At 40.9% G+C, this 13,730-nt stretch overlaps 1 protein-coding gene across 5 annotated transcripts in view; it reads left to right on the top strand.

The window, feature by feature from the left end:
• ELAVL4 (ELAV like RNA binding protein 4) overlaps positions 1-11,490 on the top strand; it is a 139,069-nt gene extending 127,579 nt beyond the window's left edge. For 4 of the 5 annotated variants that reach the window (XM_037827263.1, XM_037827265.1, XM_037827264.1 and 1 more), the window contains exons 4-7: positions 3,336-3,489; positions 5,143-5,368; positions 7,004-7,042; positions 10,097-11,490. In XM_037827263.1, coding sequence (XP_037683191.1) covers positions 3,336-3,489; positions 5,143-5,368; positions 7,004-7,042; positions 10,097-10,424 — 747 coding nt within the window. In that variant the 3' untranslated portion in view covers positions 10,425-11,490. The remainder of the gene's footprint in view (positions 1-3,335; positions 3,490-5,142; positions 5,369-7,003; positions 7,043-10,096) is intronic. The other variant, XM_037827266.1, reaches the window with a different exon arrangement.
• The last annotated feature ends 2,240 nt before the right edge of the window (positions 11,491-13,730 follow it).

Below are 13,730 nucleotides of genomic sequence, written 5' to 3'. Positions count from 1 at the left end.
AAATTTTTAGGTACTGGGAAGAGTGTTTGGAAATTGAATGTGGGAAGATCCTTGGTCTGTCATCTTTGCCTACTCCTACTCCTACAGTTTTCCTGGACAGGGGACTAGGAGAACAATAGACTTCGGGTTCCAAATAGAAGAAGAGAAAAACCAAGCAGGAATTAGGGTTAAGATGCTGTTCACCCTTGGAGTTCATTGCTGCTCTGTGCCTGGCAGACATCAATCTCTGGGGGTCTGTTGCAGTAATTTTCACTGATTGAGATTCTGTCTCTGTCAGAATCTTCTTTTGGGAAAAATAGTTTTGGCTGTGTCATTGACTTTCCAGTGTCAGCTCCTTTTCTCTAGCAGGGTCTTTTCCTAGCCTGTTCCCCCCTGTACCCCAGCTCTGGCTGCCCAGAACTAATGGGAATCAAGGTCCTCACCACCATCGTGCATTTATTGGGTGCCAGGCACTGTGCTAAGCCCTTGACCTTCATCACCTTGTCTGTTCTTACAACATCTATTATCAGGCCACTATTCCCTGACTCTGCCACACACCCTCATACCACCTGTCTCACCAGCAGTCTCACCTCAGCTCTGTCTCCTTCCTGGTCCTTTTAAACTCTGATCAATCCCCTTCTCTGTGTTCCAGCTGCACTTGGACACAGCCTCAGTATAGCCCTCGTCTCATGGCCATGTGCTTACTTATCCATTCTTCCATTCAACTCATGTTGATTGAGTACCTCCTGTGTTGTTTATCCCCCACTGGACTTAAAGGTCTTTTAGGGCAAGACAGCATGCCTTGTTCTTGCTATATACCCAGTACCAGCACTGTGCCTGGCTTGTGGTGTGTACTTAGGAAATGTTTGCTGAGCGAGGGCCTCTAAATGATGTCTAGTCCTAGAAAAATTTCCTTTTGGTCCTCTTGACCCCAGGGAAACCTGATCCTTAGCTTTTAGCTTACCTGGAAGCACAGCTGTTATTCCGGGTGCTTGACTCTCAGGAATCCCCTAAGTGGAGGAATCCAAGTTGCAGGTAACCCCAAAGAGCTGTAAAGGTTGTAAATCATTCATCATGAGCTGTGGATGTTCATTCATTCTTTTAGTAGGTATTCAGCACCAGCTTTGTTCTAGGAGCTAGAGCCACAGACATAAATAAGGCACACAGATAAAAACCACGACCTGAAGAATATCAACAGACTAGATGGGGAGATGGGGAATAAAGGACAGAAGGGGTTAAGTACCATGGGTGCGGTTCATGGAGAGCACCCCAAAGAGGATTTTTAGGAGGAGGTGAAAGATGGGAAGGCTGTCTAGAGGAGGCAGCATTTGAGCTAAGCCCTAAACAGGAGGTAGAATTTGGACCTGATGAAGTGGGTAGGAAAATTTTCTCAATGAGCCAAGGCTCAGAGGTGCGAGTGTGTTTGAGGGGAGCACAAAGTTCATTCAGATAATAAATTTGTCATTAATTGGAAGGGGTGAAATAAGAGTGACCCTCATTACCATGGACATGTCACTCTGGTGTTTTTATTTCCTTCTCCCTACCACTCCCTCCTCCTACCCCAAAATAATTCTGCTAGGTTGTAATCTGAAAGACTGTTTCCCTTGAAGGACAGGCTTGAGAAGCTTCTGTGGAGTGAAGGGTTCTTGCTCCTTCAGACTGCTCCCTTTGTTTTTGCCTCAACTCAGCTCCAGTATTGTCCTGCAGTGTCCATGTCTCCACCCCCATCCCCCAAATGCACACACAGGACCCTCCATATAAAGCCATGTGCCGAGAGGGAGTCTAAGATGCCTCCCAGGCTGCCCATGAGTTTCTAGAGGATGTTGTAGACACTGCAGGCTGACTTCCTTGCTCCATCAGCAGGAGGAGGGCAGTAAGGCAGATTAGTCACTCACATCATTTTATCTGTTGAGTCAACATCTATTTTTAGGTGTTACACCCCTAAAGGGACCTGGCATCTCTGTCATAGGAAGAGAGAGAGTGCCATGGGTGAGGAGATCTGCTGATCCTTCAGTCCTCTTTCCTAGACCCACCCTCTCCCCTGAAGGCCTCAGAAGTAAGGTCCACTTTGCTGCTGGAGGTTTAGTTCTGAATACCAAAGATCCAGTTTAAGATGTGTAATTTCCTTTGCACACATGCTTTTGTGTGTGCACACAACGCTCACTGCTACAGTCTTAGCAGGTCTTATGAATCAGTTATATAGATTAAATAAAACTCCCAACTGAAAAATGCTAAGGCATATAGGTCCCTTCCTGTCCAACATTGTCAGATGTACTCTGAAATGACTGTTTTCATCATCTATTCTGAGCCATAACCACCCCAGAAATAGCTTTAGCAGGAAAGTGCTTTTGTTAGACTAGCTGTAAATTATATTTCAAATGTCTGATGTTGTTTTCTAAAAAATAAATAAATAAGTAAATGAAAGTCTAAAATTAATGACTGCTGGGGTTTGCTTTGCTTATGTGTACTGCTACAGATTTGGCTTCTTGCAGATGGAATTTCAGATCTGTTTACACTTCTGTGTTAGCTTTTTGGGGGAAAAAAAACAGTTGAGAGATCTGGGAGGACAAATTTACAAAGTCAAACTTATTATAACCATCAGTGAGGATCTCTTCTCTCTCCTACTGCCCTCTCTCCCTCCCTCCTTTCCCCTCTGCCTCTGTTTTGTTTACTGTGGTTTTATCTGTTCTGCCTCAAAGTTAGAAGGCAACTGGTTCTTGCAGATGTAATGGCAAGGTCACATATCCAGTTTCACAAGCAGATGTTCATTCAGCCCCATTTCACCAGCACTTTGTCATTCAGCGAGAGCAGACCTTGTGGGAACAGATTGGAACAACAAAAAGGATGGGACATAAAAAATCTTGCAGAGAACCTGATCGATTTTATGTGTTCCAAATGAAGATGGGGGTGGGGAGGGTGGCAAGGAGAGAGAAATGTGCAGAGCAGAATTTCATGGGTTTTTTTTTTTTTTTTTGGTTTATTCGAAGATTATTATGTGTTGAATACAGTAAATCATCTATACACCCACATCCAGGAGGTAAATCTTCAGAACTCTATGTGTGGGTAGTTCTGCATTTAATAGCTGCCATACAGTAGCTATTTTGTTCTGCACTTAGAGACCCTTATCTGTGCATTTGTTTTAAGTTATCGTCAACTTGTCTTTTGTTCCTCTATTGCTGTTCGCCTGGTTCTCATTACTATTACAAGAGTAGCTAAAAATCTGAACTACTGAGTTATTTGAACTGACACCATGGGTTGTAACGATAGACAAGGGGCTGTCATCTTGGTTGTTGACTCAGTCTTTACTCTGAGGGTGATTGCCTATAATGGATTTAGCTCCTCTTGCCTTTTTCTAGGTCTCATATGCCCGTCCAAGCTCTGCCTCAATCAGGGATGCTAACCTCTATGTTAGCGGCCTTCCCAAAACCATGACCCAGAAGGAACTGGAGCAGCTTTTCTCACAATATGGCCGTATCATCACCTCACGAATCCTGGTTGATCAAGTCACAGGTTAAGTATTTCTTTATAATTTCTTTCCCTTTTGTCACAATGTCACCAACCAGTGACATTTGACCCATAGGAGCAGAGGAGTAATGCTTAAGGTAGAGGGTATGGATCATGAGTAGACAGATTTTTGACTTGGGAGAAAGAGCTGTTCTCAGTCAACTGCCCAAATTTAAAATGGGCCACGTTGGGAGGTAGTGAGTTCTCCATCATGGAATCGTTCCAGCAGCAGCTGAACCACTTGGCAAGGTTGTAAAGAGGATTGAAGCATCAGGTTGGGAGAGAGAATGGATGACCTTCAAAGTCTCTTTTAACCTTCAACCAAGTAACATTACTTTTGTATATGACAAGAACCTATATATGTAGGTCTATCTCCAATTCATAGGATAATAGAGTTAGAGGGGACCTCAAACTGCCTCATTTCACAAATAAGGAAACAGAGGTCCAAAGTGGGGGACCTGACTTCCCACCAGCTTGTTAGTAGCAGGTCAGGGATATGAACCAAGGATCTGGTACTATGGTGCTTTGTTCATAATAAAGAAACGTAACCACCACCTCTCAGTAAGAAATATAAGGCACCTAGGGTTGCTTTTTTAATGACAAGGCGTTTTTACCCACCCATTTTGATCCCAATTTAAAAGTCACCCCCTGAGAGTAGTTTAGCACTTGTTTATCATTTGATCCATGCAACAAGCATTCAGTGATCCATGCAACAAGCCAGATCTTCCCCAGACATTGTGCAGAGGGGAACCAGGATCAGGGATGAATGAGGTACAAACCCTGGCCTCACAGGACTCCGGTGTGGCAAATACCTTCTAGGGCCTGGTCCAAAGCTCAGAAGAATGCATGCTATGCCTTGGGTGGGGGCGGATTGCTGGGAAACCTCCACTGGGGAAGTAATGTTTGAATGGGGTTTGGGAGGATGAATCGCAGTTATCTGGCAAGAAAGAGGGATGGAGCATTCTGGGTAGAGGGGACAGCATATGCCAAGCATGGAGCTGAGGAAGAGCACAACCAGTTTAAGGAAAGGCAGGCAGTTCAGGGTGGCTGGCATGAGACTCAACAGGGGATTTGGGGCCAGATATTGGGGAGCTTTGATGCCATACCAAGAAGTCTGGACTTTATCAGTATGCGGTGTGGAGCCATGGAAGGTTTTTGTGGGTTTCATTTGTTATTCTGTTTGGAGTAGGGGACAGTGAGGAATAGGTGCCATGCACAAGGTACAAAATACAAAGTGTACGAAAAGGTATAGAAATGTTTTTAAGAATGTAGTGTGGTCAGAGTTTGCTTTCAAATAGATGACTTAGTTACTAGGCACAGAGGATACTTTGGAGAACTAGAACCTGGACAGTGGGTGACTAGTTACGGCAACTCAAGGGAGTTGAGGACAGGGTAGGGCAGTGGCAGAGGGCTGGAAGGGACAGATGCGAGGGACCCCTCAGTTCCATGGTGGGAGTCATGTGTCCAGAGCCATGAGACCAGAAATGTAGGCAGCTGTGGTTTGATGGGTGAGAGTGATTCAGGGAGCTGAATACACTCTGGCCCCATAGGTAGACTCCATGCCCACAGAATATCCATGGGGCCCAGTCCATCTCTTCCCAGAGAGGTTTGCAGATTTGGTTTGTTCACTCTTTATGGAGGCTCTTTCTGTTTCCCCAGGGGTGTCCAGAGGGGTGGGATTCATCCGCTTTGATAAGAGGATTGAGGCAGAGGAAGCTATCAAAGGGTTGAATGGCCAGAAGCCCAGCGGTGCTACAGAACCGATTACTGTGAAGTTTGCCAACAACCCCAGCCAGAAGTCCAGCCAGGCTCTGCTCTCCCAGCTCTACCAGTCCCCTAACCGGCGCTACCCCGGCCCACTTCACCACCAGGCTCAGAGGTTCAGGTAGGCATGCCCCCAGGGGAAGGAGCCCTGGTACATGGGTACAGGGCTGGGCAAGGGACGGGGAAGGCCACCACCCTGAAGGATGGGGAAAGTGTAAGAACCTCTGTCCCCAGGAATCACTGTGTGATTCATGCCTCAGTTTCCACTCCTATAAAAGGAGCTGATTTGTTCAGATGCTCTTCCCAGCCCCCGCCTAACTCACCACCGTGACCATGTGATTAAACTTTAGATTCCTTAATAGAAACAATATTACTGCTTTTATCCAAAAAAGTAAGTTCAGTTTCAACAAGAGTTAATCACAGATAAGTGACCACATTCAGCAGCTTAGATTTAAGGCTAGACAGTGGCTTTTAATAAAGTCAAAGAGAAGAGTAGACTGGGAGGCAAGTCTTTGCCAGAGGGAGTGGTTTTGCCTGTCCTCTTTTTTCATCAGCAGGTAACTTCTGGGTGGGGAAAGGAAGGTACTCTGAGTGTTACCTTTACTCTAACTGTTAAGTCAGCAGACTCTGGGAAGGCAAGGAGGAAGGTACTGTCCAGGCCTTATTAGTGTTTCCTGCATCAGATACACAGACCCCCAGGGTGCCGCTGATGCAATGGGGTGTTTCCCTTCTGGGACACTTCTTAAAGGCAGGTTTCTCTCCATGCAGGCAGTACCCCCTTGACTGGTCTCATTGGGCAGGCAACTAGGGACGAGAGATAAGGACATCTTTGGCCTACCCATAACACATTGTCAATAATTACTTCATTCCACACATGTCCCCAACCTCCCTTTAATGAAGGGGTTTTTCTGCTTGTCAGATGGGAAGACAGGAGGCCTTTCATCTGTCCATGGTGAGGAGAAAAGACCAGCCTCTCTAGCGTCTTCCCATTCCCTGTTAATTTGAAATGGTTAATGATTTCATGAAGAGTCCAAGTCATCTAATTTTTATTTTGTGTGAGAGCACATGCAGTATTTATGTAAAAAGCCTCTCCAGCAGGCTTCTAATGGTGGGAACTATGGCTACTACTGCCCCATGGTGTGAGTAGCTTGTCCCAAAGTAAGGTACTGAACATGAGGAAGATTAAAATATAATGGCAGTTTGCCAGGAGATGCTTTTGGGTTGTAAATAGTAAGCTAATTTTTAAAGATCTTAAACCTCCCCCCCAAAACCAAATATATGAATATATATTTATATGGTAAAAAGATTTAATTAACGTAGCTAGGCTAAGAGAAAAGATAGGTTCTGATGTGCTTTGTGTGTGCCTGTATCGTGACTCTGGAATGAGACCTTTATTCACAAGTTTAATTACAGTAAAAGGTGAACATTTTAAGAAGCCCTCCTTTTCTAACAATTTCACATACAATATAAAATAAAATCCCCACAAATGTTCTGAGAGGTGGGGGGAGTGGGATTAATTCAGATGTTGAAAGAAAGTGTCATTAGACACTTTCTTTAACTCTAGCACTGACCTGAGCATGAATTACTTAAAGTTGGAGGCAGGAAAGGGGGAAACTACTGGTGGATGAACTCCTAAGCATTGGGGAAAGTTGTTGAGCTTTTCTTCCTTGAAAATGGAGCATTCTTATTAATAGTTCCATTGAGCGATCTTGCCATCTGTGAGGCATTAACCCAGAGACCCTCCTTCTCTTTGCAGGCTGGACAATTTGCTTAATATGGCCTATGGCGTAAAGAGGTAATTAAAACTCCACAGATTGCCAGATGTCCGTGTTGGCACAGACTGGGGCTAGAATTTTTTATTTTAATTCACTAACTTTACTTTTTTTTTTTTTAATTCTTCCTTTTTCTTCCACCAGCATGTCAAATTCTTAATTTTAATTTCAGCCCCCAGTTGGTTTTGTTTCTTTTAGGGCACACAAAGTGTGTTTGTGTGTTTCACTTTTTCTTTTATTTGCAGGTGGGCTTCTCCTATGGTTCAGGTGCCACAGCTACCAAACCTTTAATAATCTGGTCCTGTAAATGGCTCCCTAAGGGGGATGTCTCGGACTCTTTGCTGGCTGATTTTGCAAACTTGAAGAGCAACTGTTTTGCATTAGCAGTGCCAAGATTCAGTTAAGAGGGCAGATTCCAGCAAATCAAAATTAGAACATTTTGCTAATCATGGTTGACAATCTTATGATTGTCAGTTGAAAAATTAGATTTTGGACTACCAACTCTGGCCAAAGCATGAATAAAAGCTTGGATGACTTTCTGACTCCTGCCCCCACCTTAATGTGCATTTCACAGCAAATCCTATGAATAAATCGTATCTGTGTGCACCTCAACCAGGCATTTCTTTTGTTACAGGTTTTAACAGTTATTATAAATCCTCCCTTGATTATATATATATGTGTGTTTTAAACTTGCTGTTTCTTTCATTTAAAGCCTTTTTGTTGGGTGTGGGGGCTCAAATACAATCACAGCTTTTAGGGCTCTCTGAATGCAGTCACAGGGGTGTTCCAGGCCCAGTCTGAAAGCTGAGTCTTGGGAAATTGGGTGTGTTATGTCACTGTGTCCATGAGATTCCCATATGTGCTTTCGATAAGCTCCGCTGAACTGCTAGGGACATAGCGTCTTCATCATCTTGCTCAGTAGAGCTGCACGCTTTAATTCCCCTTCCTACAGTCAAGGGAAAGAGACGTGGCCTTTAATAGTCTGCGTCACACTCCCAATACTAGGCAGTTCTTTCACCACTCGACCATGCATGGTAAGTACCCCTGACTCTGGAAACTGGCACACAGTGGAGGAAGTAACTTGACTGCAGACTTCACTATCAGAGCACCAGTTTTTTCCAGCCTCTCAAATCTCAATCCAAGCACCAGGGAGAATCATGGTGAATTATCTCCGTATGTCTAGCATACTCTTTGCCTGTTCCCAGGCATTTTGCATCTTTCCTAGATCTACCCCATACTTCTGCTCCTCTCTGACATCAGTGAGGTAGCACCAAATGTTATGAAAACAGTGATGCTTACAACATAGTTGAGACCAGGGAAGACAGCTGTGCATGCATGCTGCCACCTCCTCCAAATCCCCACCCATAAGAGACATCATTAGTTGATAGCAGCATTCTTTTTTTCCTATTGAACTCGAATTTGGATCCAGAATCCTTTCTACCAAAGTGCTCCAGATAGCCATTACCAACTAGAGTTGATACTGTAGTTGAAACCTCTTGGCTGGCTCTGACTTTGACCTTATAATAAATTCTTGGCTGTTCTCTACCTATAAGCTGAAAGGGGTCATTTCACAAGTTGGAGGAGAGAAAAACTGAGAAGACAGGATTCAGAAATACTGTGATAGTAATTAGGAATGGATTTGCCCTTCTAAGAATCTTTACCAGGGTATTTGATGGGAGAGATTTTGTTCTCTTTTGTTGTTTTTAAGTGAGAGGAAAGATTATCTTAGTAAAGAATAGAAAAAAGAGTATCAATTGAGATGTTATGTTTAGTGTACCTTCAGCAATGATCTGATTATTTAAATTCTGGTTAGATGCAGAATTATTCTTTAAAATAGGGCTTTTCAAACACCCAAGAATATTTATTATTTTTAAAAACAATCCTAGATCACACTTTACCTCTGCTTTTCCTCAGTTTCCTCTTCCTATCCGTCTCACACCCACCTCCCCCCAGACACACAACAGAATAAAAAGCAAACCACTGGTCAGTGTATAGAGTCAAAAGGTTCAATATGAAATAAATATGTTAACAAATTTTTTTTTTTTTTGCTTTAGGCACTGGAAATGTAATTGTTTTGTCTGATGCATTCATCACAAGTTACACATAAACTTATTTTACCAGACAGTGAATAGAATTTGAAAGGTTGTATTTTTTTCAAAATAACATGGAAACTGAAAGATTTTGAATCCTAATACAAAAGTAGTTGTAATAGGCCAAATAACAGTTCTTTTTTTCTAATATTTAGTGATTCAAGATATAAAAATGCACAAACCACTTGAACTCTTGCTCCTGTAACATTTAGAAATAATCCAGACAATATAGCATCAAGGAGTGATACTTATTATTATCATTGGGGTTTTTATTGGAACCCTTTTGAATGAATGCTAGGTGAAACATGAGCCACCCATCTGATTAATAACAAGACATGTCTATTCATTCTCACGTATCTCTGTCCTCAGTGATACCAAGAGATCTTTAACAACCAGCAGTCAATGAACTGCAAAGATGGTAACTTGAGCACTTTCTAGGGCTATCCCCTAATCTGCCTAAAAAATATATATAAAATTTTCCAAGCATTGAGGTCAACCAAAGTTATTCACTTATCCAATCAATAAATATTTATAGAGTGTTTTCTATGCATCACTGTGTCTGTGAGATTCCTATATGTTTTCCACTGAATAAATAAATGGAGCAAAAGAATGGATAAAATAAAGGCCCATCCCCCAAGAGCTCACTATCTGTTGGCAGAGAGTTGGGGAGTGGAAAGTTGGCTACCCCACAAGCATATCTGTGACAGAACCATGTTAGAGCCTTGCTCTGGGAGTTCCAGAAATCCCTCAGGGCTTTCAGGAATTGACCTTGCCTTTCTCTTGCCGTGTAGGTGCCTAACCAGTCTAGCATTCCCATCAGAAGAAATGCCACAGACATTAGTTTTTGCATTTTGTTTTATAAACCCTGAAGACTCTCCTGCAAACACTCACTCAGCCCTCTGCCCCATGTCTGTGTCTGTGCATCTGTTTGTTATCCGTGGTCAGACTGATGTCTGGACCAGTCCCCCCTTCTGCTTGTTCCCCCAGGTTCTCTCCAATCACCATCGACGGGATGACAAGCCTTGTGGGAATGAACATCCCTGGTCACACGGGAACAGGCTGGTGCATCTTTGTCTACAACCTATCCCCTGACTCCGACGAGAGCGTCCTCTGGCAGCTCTTCGGCCCCTTTGGTGCAGTGAACAACGTCAAGGTCATCCGTGACTTCAACACCAACAAGTGCAAGGGATTTGGCTTCGTCACCATGACCAACTACGACGAGGCAGCCATGGCCATCGCCAGCCTCAACGGGTACCGCCTGGGAGACAGAGTGTTGCAAGTTTCCTTTAAAACCAACAAAGCCCACAAGTCCTGAATATCCCATCCTTACTTATTAAAATATATATATAAATATATACGAACAAAACATACGTGCACACACACACACACACACATATACACAAAAGAGAGAGAAACAAACCTTTCAAGGCTTATATTTAACCATGGACTTTATAAGCCAGTGTTGCCTAAGTATTAAAAGATTGGATTATCCTGAGGTGTACCAGGAAAGGATTTTATAATGCTTAGAAGAAAAGTAAAAAAAACAAAAAAAAAAAACAAAAAAAAAAAACAAAAAAATACCTTTGATGCATTGAATGTTCTTTCATAGCTGTCGTTGTTGAATATAATATACATAGATAGCGATGTGCAGGGATTTTTACCCAGCCAGCTAACTTTACTACCTTCCTTGAAGGTGGGTCTTTTAAGATGACCATTCACTCATTTGAAGAAGAAAAACAAAAAACAAAAAAAAAAAAATAATAAAAATAAAACAATTTTTACAAAGTAATGGGATTCAAAGAAAGAAAAAAAAAGATTTTTCTTTTTTGTCAAAATGTTGATCCAATCAGATTGGTTAAAAACCCCCACACAAATTAAAGAGGAATAATAAAAATTGCAAAAATGAAAAAAAAAAAAAACTTTTGCAAATTTTTTTATTTTTCCTTTTTTCTTTTATATCATGTGAACTAAAACAGTCTTCTGTTAGGGGATGGGGGCCAGGGGGATACCTGATGACATTAACAATTTAATAACATAAACATTGTTGCCAAAGAGGTGGTCTCTTTGCTGAAAATGGGTTTCAAGAAAAATCTATTTTTATAAAATATAAAGAATTTTTACAAGAGAATCTGGATTTGAGAAAAAAATATTTTGACTGGCTAATTTAGGGGAAATTGACAACTTTGTCGCGTTCATACTGCACTGGTAACTTTTTAGAGATCAAGATGTGTGTTTTAAACTGGATTCGTAGACTGTTTTTTGAAGGATGGGCTATAAACAGATGATCTTCATATCTTTTCATAGCATGTAATTAAAAAAAAAAACACAATTGTTAACTATTAGGGGAAAGGAGTGTTCGTTCTACCCAGGGTACCACAGTTCCCCACAGTCAAAACCCAAAAGCAAGGAGATGAGTTGAAAGACAGTTTTTCTTTAAGTCATCAGTATGGGATGTCAGCAGAACAAAAGTTAAAAAGATTAATTTTCCTTTTGATCTAAAACTTCCTTAGTTTGAGCAGTAGGTGCTACAAAATTATTTACATATCTTAGTATCATAGTTAAATGTAATGTGTTTAGGAGAGGAAAACAAAAGATACATTTGCTTTAAATTCATTAAGGAATTTTCAAATTCACTTTGTAGCCCATGCTGATAGAATTGGGCTGTGTTGGTATACATTTGAAAACACTGTTTATGTTGCTTGAAACACTTATTTATTTAATCGCCAATGTGATGATGCCTATGGCCGAGATCAAATATAGCTAGATTGGCTAGACTACTTATTTGTTTACTTAAACTATGGGAAGAAGCATATTATCGTGTCATTCTGTTGTGTGTGTATGTGTATATACAATATAAATATATATATATAAAGTTATTTTTTCTTTTGGTTAATTTATTATAAGTTGTAACACTTGGCTAGTTTTGTTTGTATATGTCTTAAAATGTTTTCTTATGATATTTAAGTGACAGTTAAAGAGGTATCAAGGTAACTTGTGTAGAACTATTGTTTGATATATTGTCATGTTTGTTGTGAATATTTTTTCTTACTGCACAGTAGAAAAATAAAAACAACTGGGTCTTTATTTTAATGTAATTCAGATTGGGGAAAACAAAACAGAGCTAAGGGAACAAAATGACTGAGGGAGCACTCTCCCATGTCCAGTGCACTGATCATTTTAGTATGTTTGTGCTTTGTACGGTTATATATTTAAAACAAAAACAAAACAAAAAAAATACAAGGGTTCATGCTCTTCCCTGGGTAATAGAAACAGTTACTCGCTATGCATAATCTAGTTGATAGTTAAATTTGCTATTGCTTTTCTTGTCTTGTTATATAAAATCTTTTCAATACAAGTTTAGTCTTAATGGTAATAAAACGTTATGGTTATTTATAACTTGTGCTTATTTTGTGCATTTTTTCCCATGCTGAACCCACTAAGTGCATGTAGACAGGACTGTTGTTTTCACACTGAAGAGGCAAACTTTGTAGTAGTCATTGTAGTGGTAGACAGATAACTAAAACCAAGGCTGCATCAAAGACTCCTCCTTTAAATTTTTTTTCTGTTTTTTTTTCCTCTTTTCGGTTTTGGAAAAAAAAAAAAATGCTAGATTTCAGTTAAGAGAACACTCGTTCAACATTCAGGGAAACCTTTTTTACATCACCTGCTACGAATGAACGCAGTTTGCTGGCAAAGTTTTGTTGCATTTGCTAAGCATTAATGGGAAAGGCATGCCAAAATCTCTTCTCTATAATGTGTCACTCTTGGGGGAAAAAAAAAGGAAAAAAAATCTTAGGACCAGGCAGTTGTATACTTTAGTTATAATGAATGACTTCATGTTAATCTTGCTAGTTTAGATGATTTCTGAGGGAAAGTATTGTAAATGTTTTTTTTTCATAATCTTGTTGTGTTTGAATTATTTGTACTTTATCTGTCCAGACAATAAATGAAAGTGTGTAGAATGGATTTGAGCTTCCCAGATTTTTAAATGTGTTCATTCAAATTTTTTTCTGTAGCATCTTCAGATTTCCCCCAATATTTTTATCATTAACCACGAAAGGTAGAGTAAAAATTGGTTTTGTAACTTAGTCCAGTTTCTTAAAGTCAACTCAGTATTCAAAAGTCATTGCCCTAGACCCATGCTCCTAAAAATGTGGTCCCCAACCAGCACTATCAGCATCACCTGGGAGCTTGTTAGAAATGCAGAATCTCAGGCTGCAAGCAAATCTATATTTAACCAGAGAATCAGGTGAGTCACTGGTATTTTAGAGTTTGAGAAGTACTGTCCTGGTTGGTAACAAACTAGACCATTTGGCATTGTTTGACACTATGATATAGTAGTATCTCATATTCATTTAGAAGCATATTCGCTGTGGCTTGTTCATGGAGCCCCAGGGAGATACTTATATGTCAGGCAGGCTGTGTGGTATCCTCTACGTTCTCTCACTTTATCCTCCCAGCAATGAGAGGAGCAGATGTCATTATCTTCATTTTATAGATGACAAAACTGAGGCTCGATGAGATTAAGTACCTTGCAAGGTCACACAGCTAGCAAGTTCCAAGCTGGGATTGAATCTGAGTCCAATTCTACTGCACAGCATCTCAGTAGATTGCAGAGTTT

This window comes from Choloepus didactylus, chromosome 2 (assembly GCF_015220235.1).
Source record: "Choloepus didactylus isolate mChoDid1 chromosome 2, mChoDid1.pri, whole genome shotgun sequence".
Taxonomy (NCBI): Eukaryota; Metazoa; Chordata; class Mammalia; order Pilosa; family Megalonychidae; genus Choloepus; species Choloepus didactylus.
This window is presented reverse-complemented; position numbering and strand designations above follow the sequence as displayed.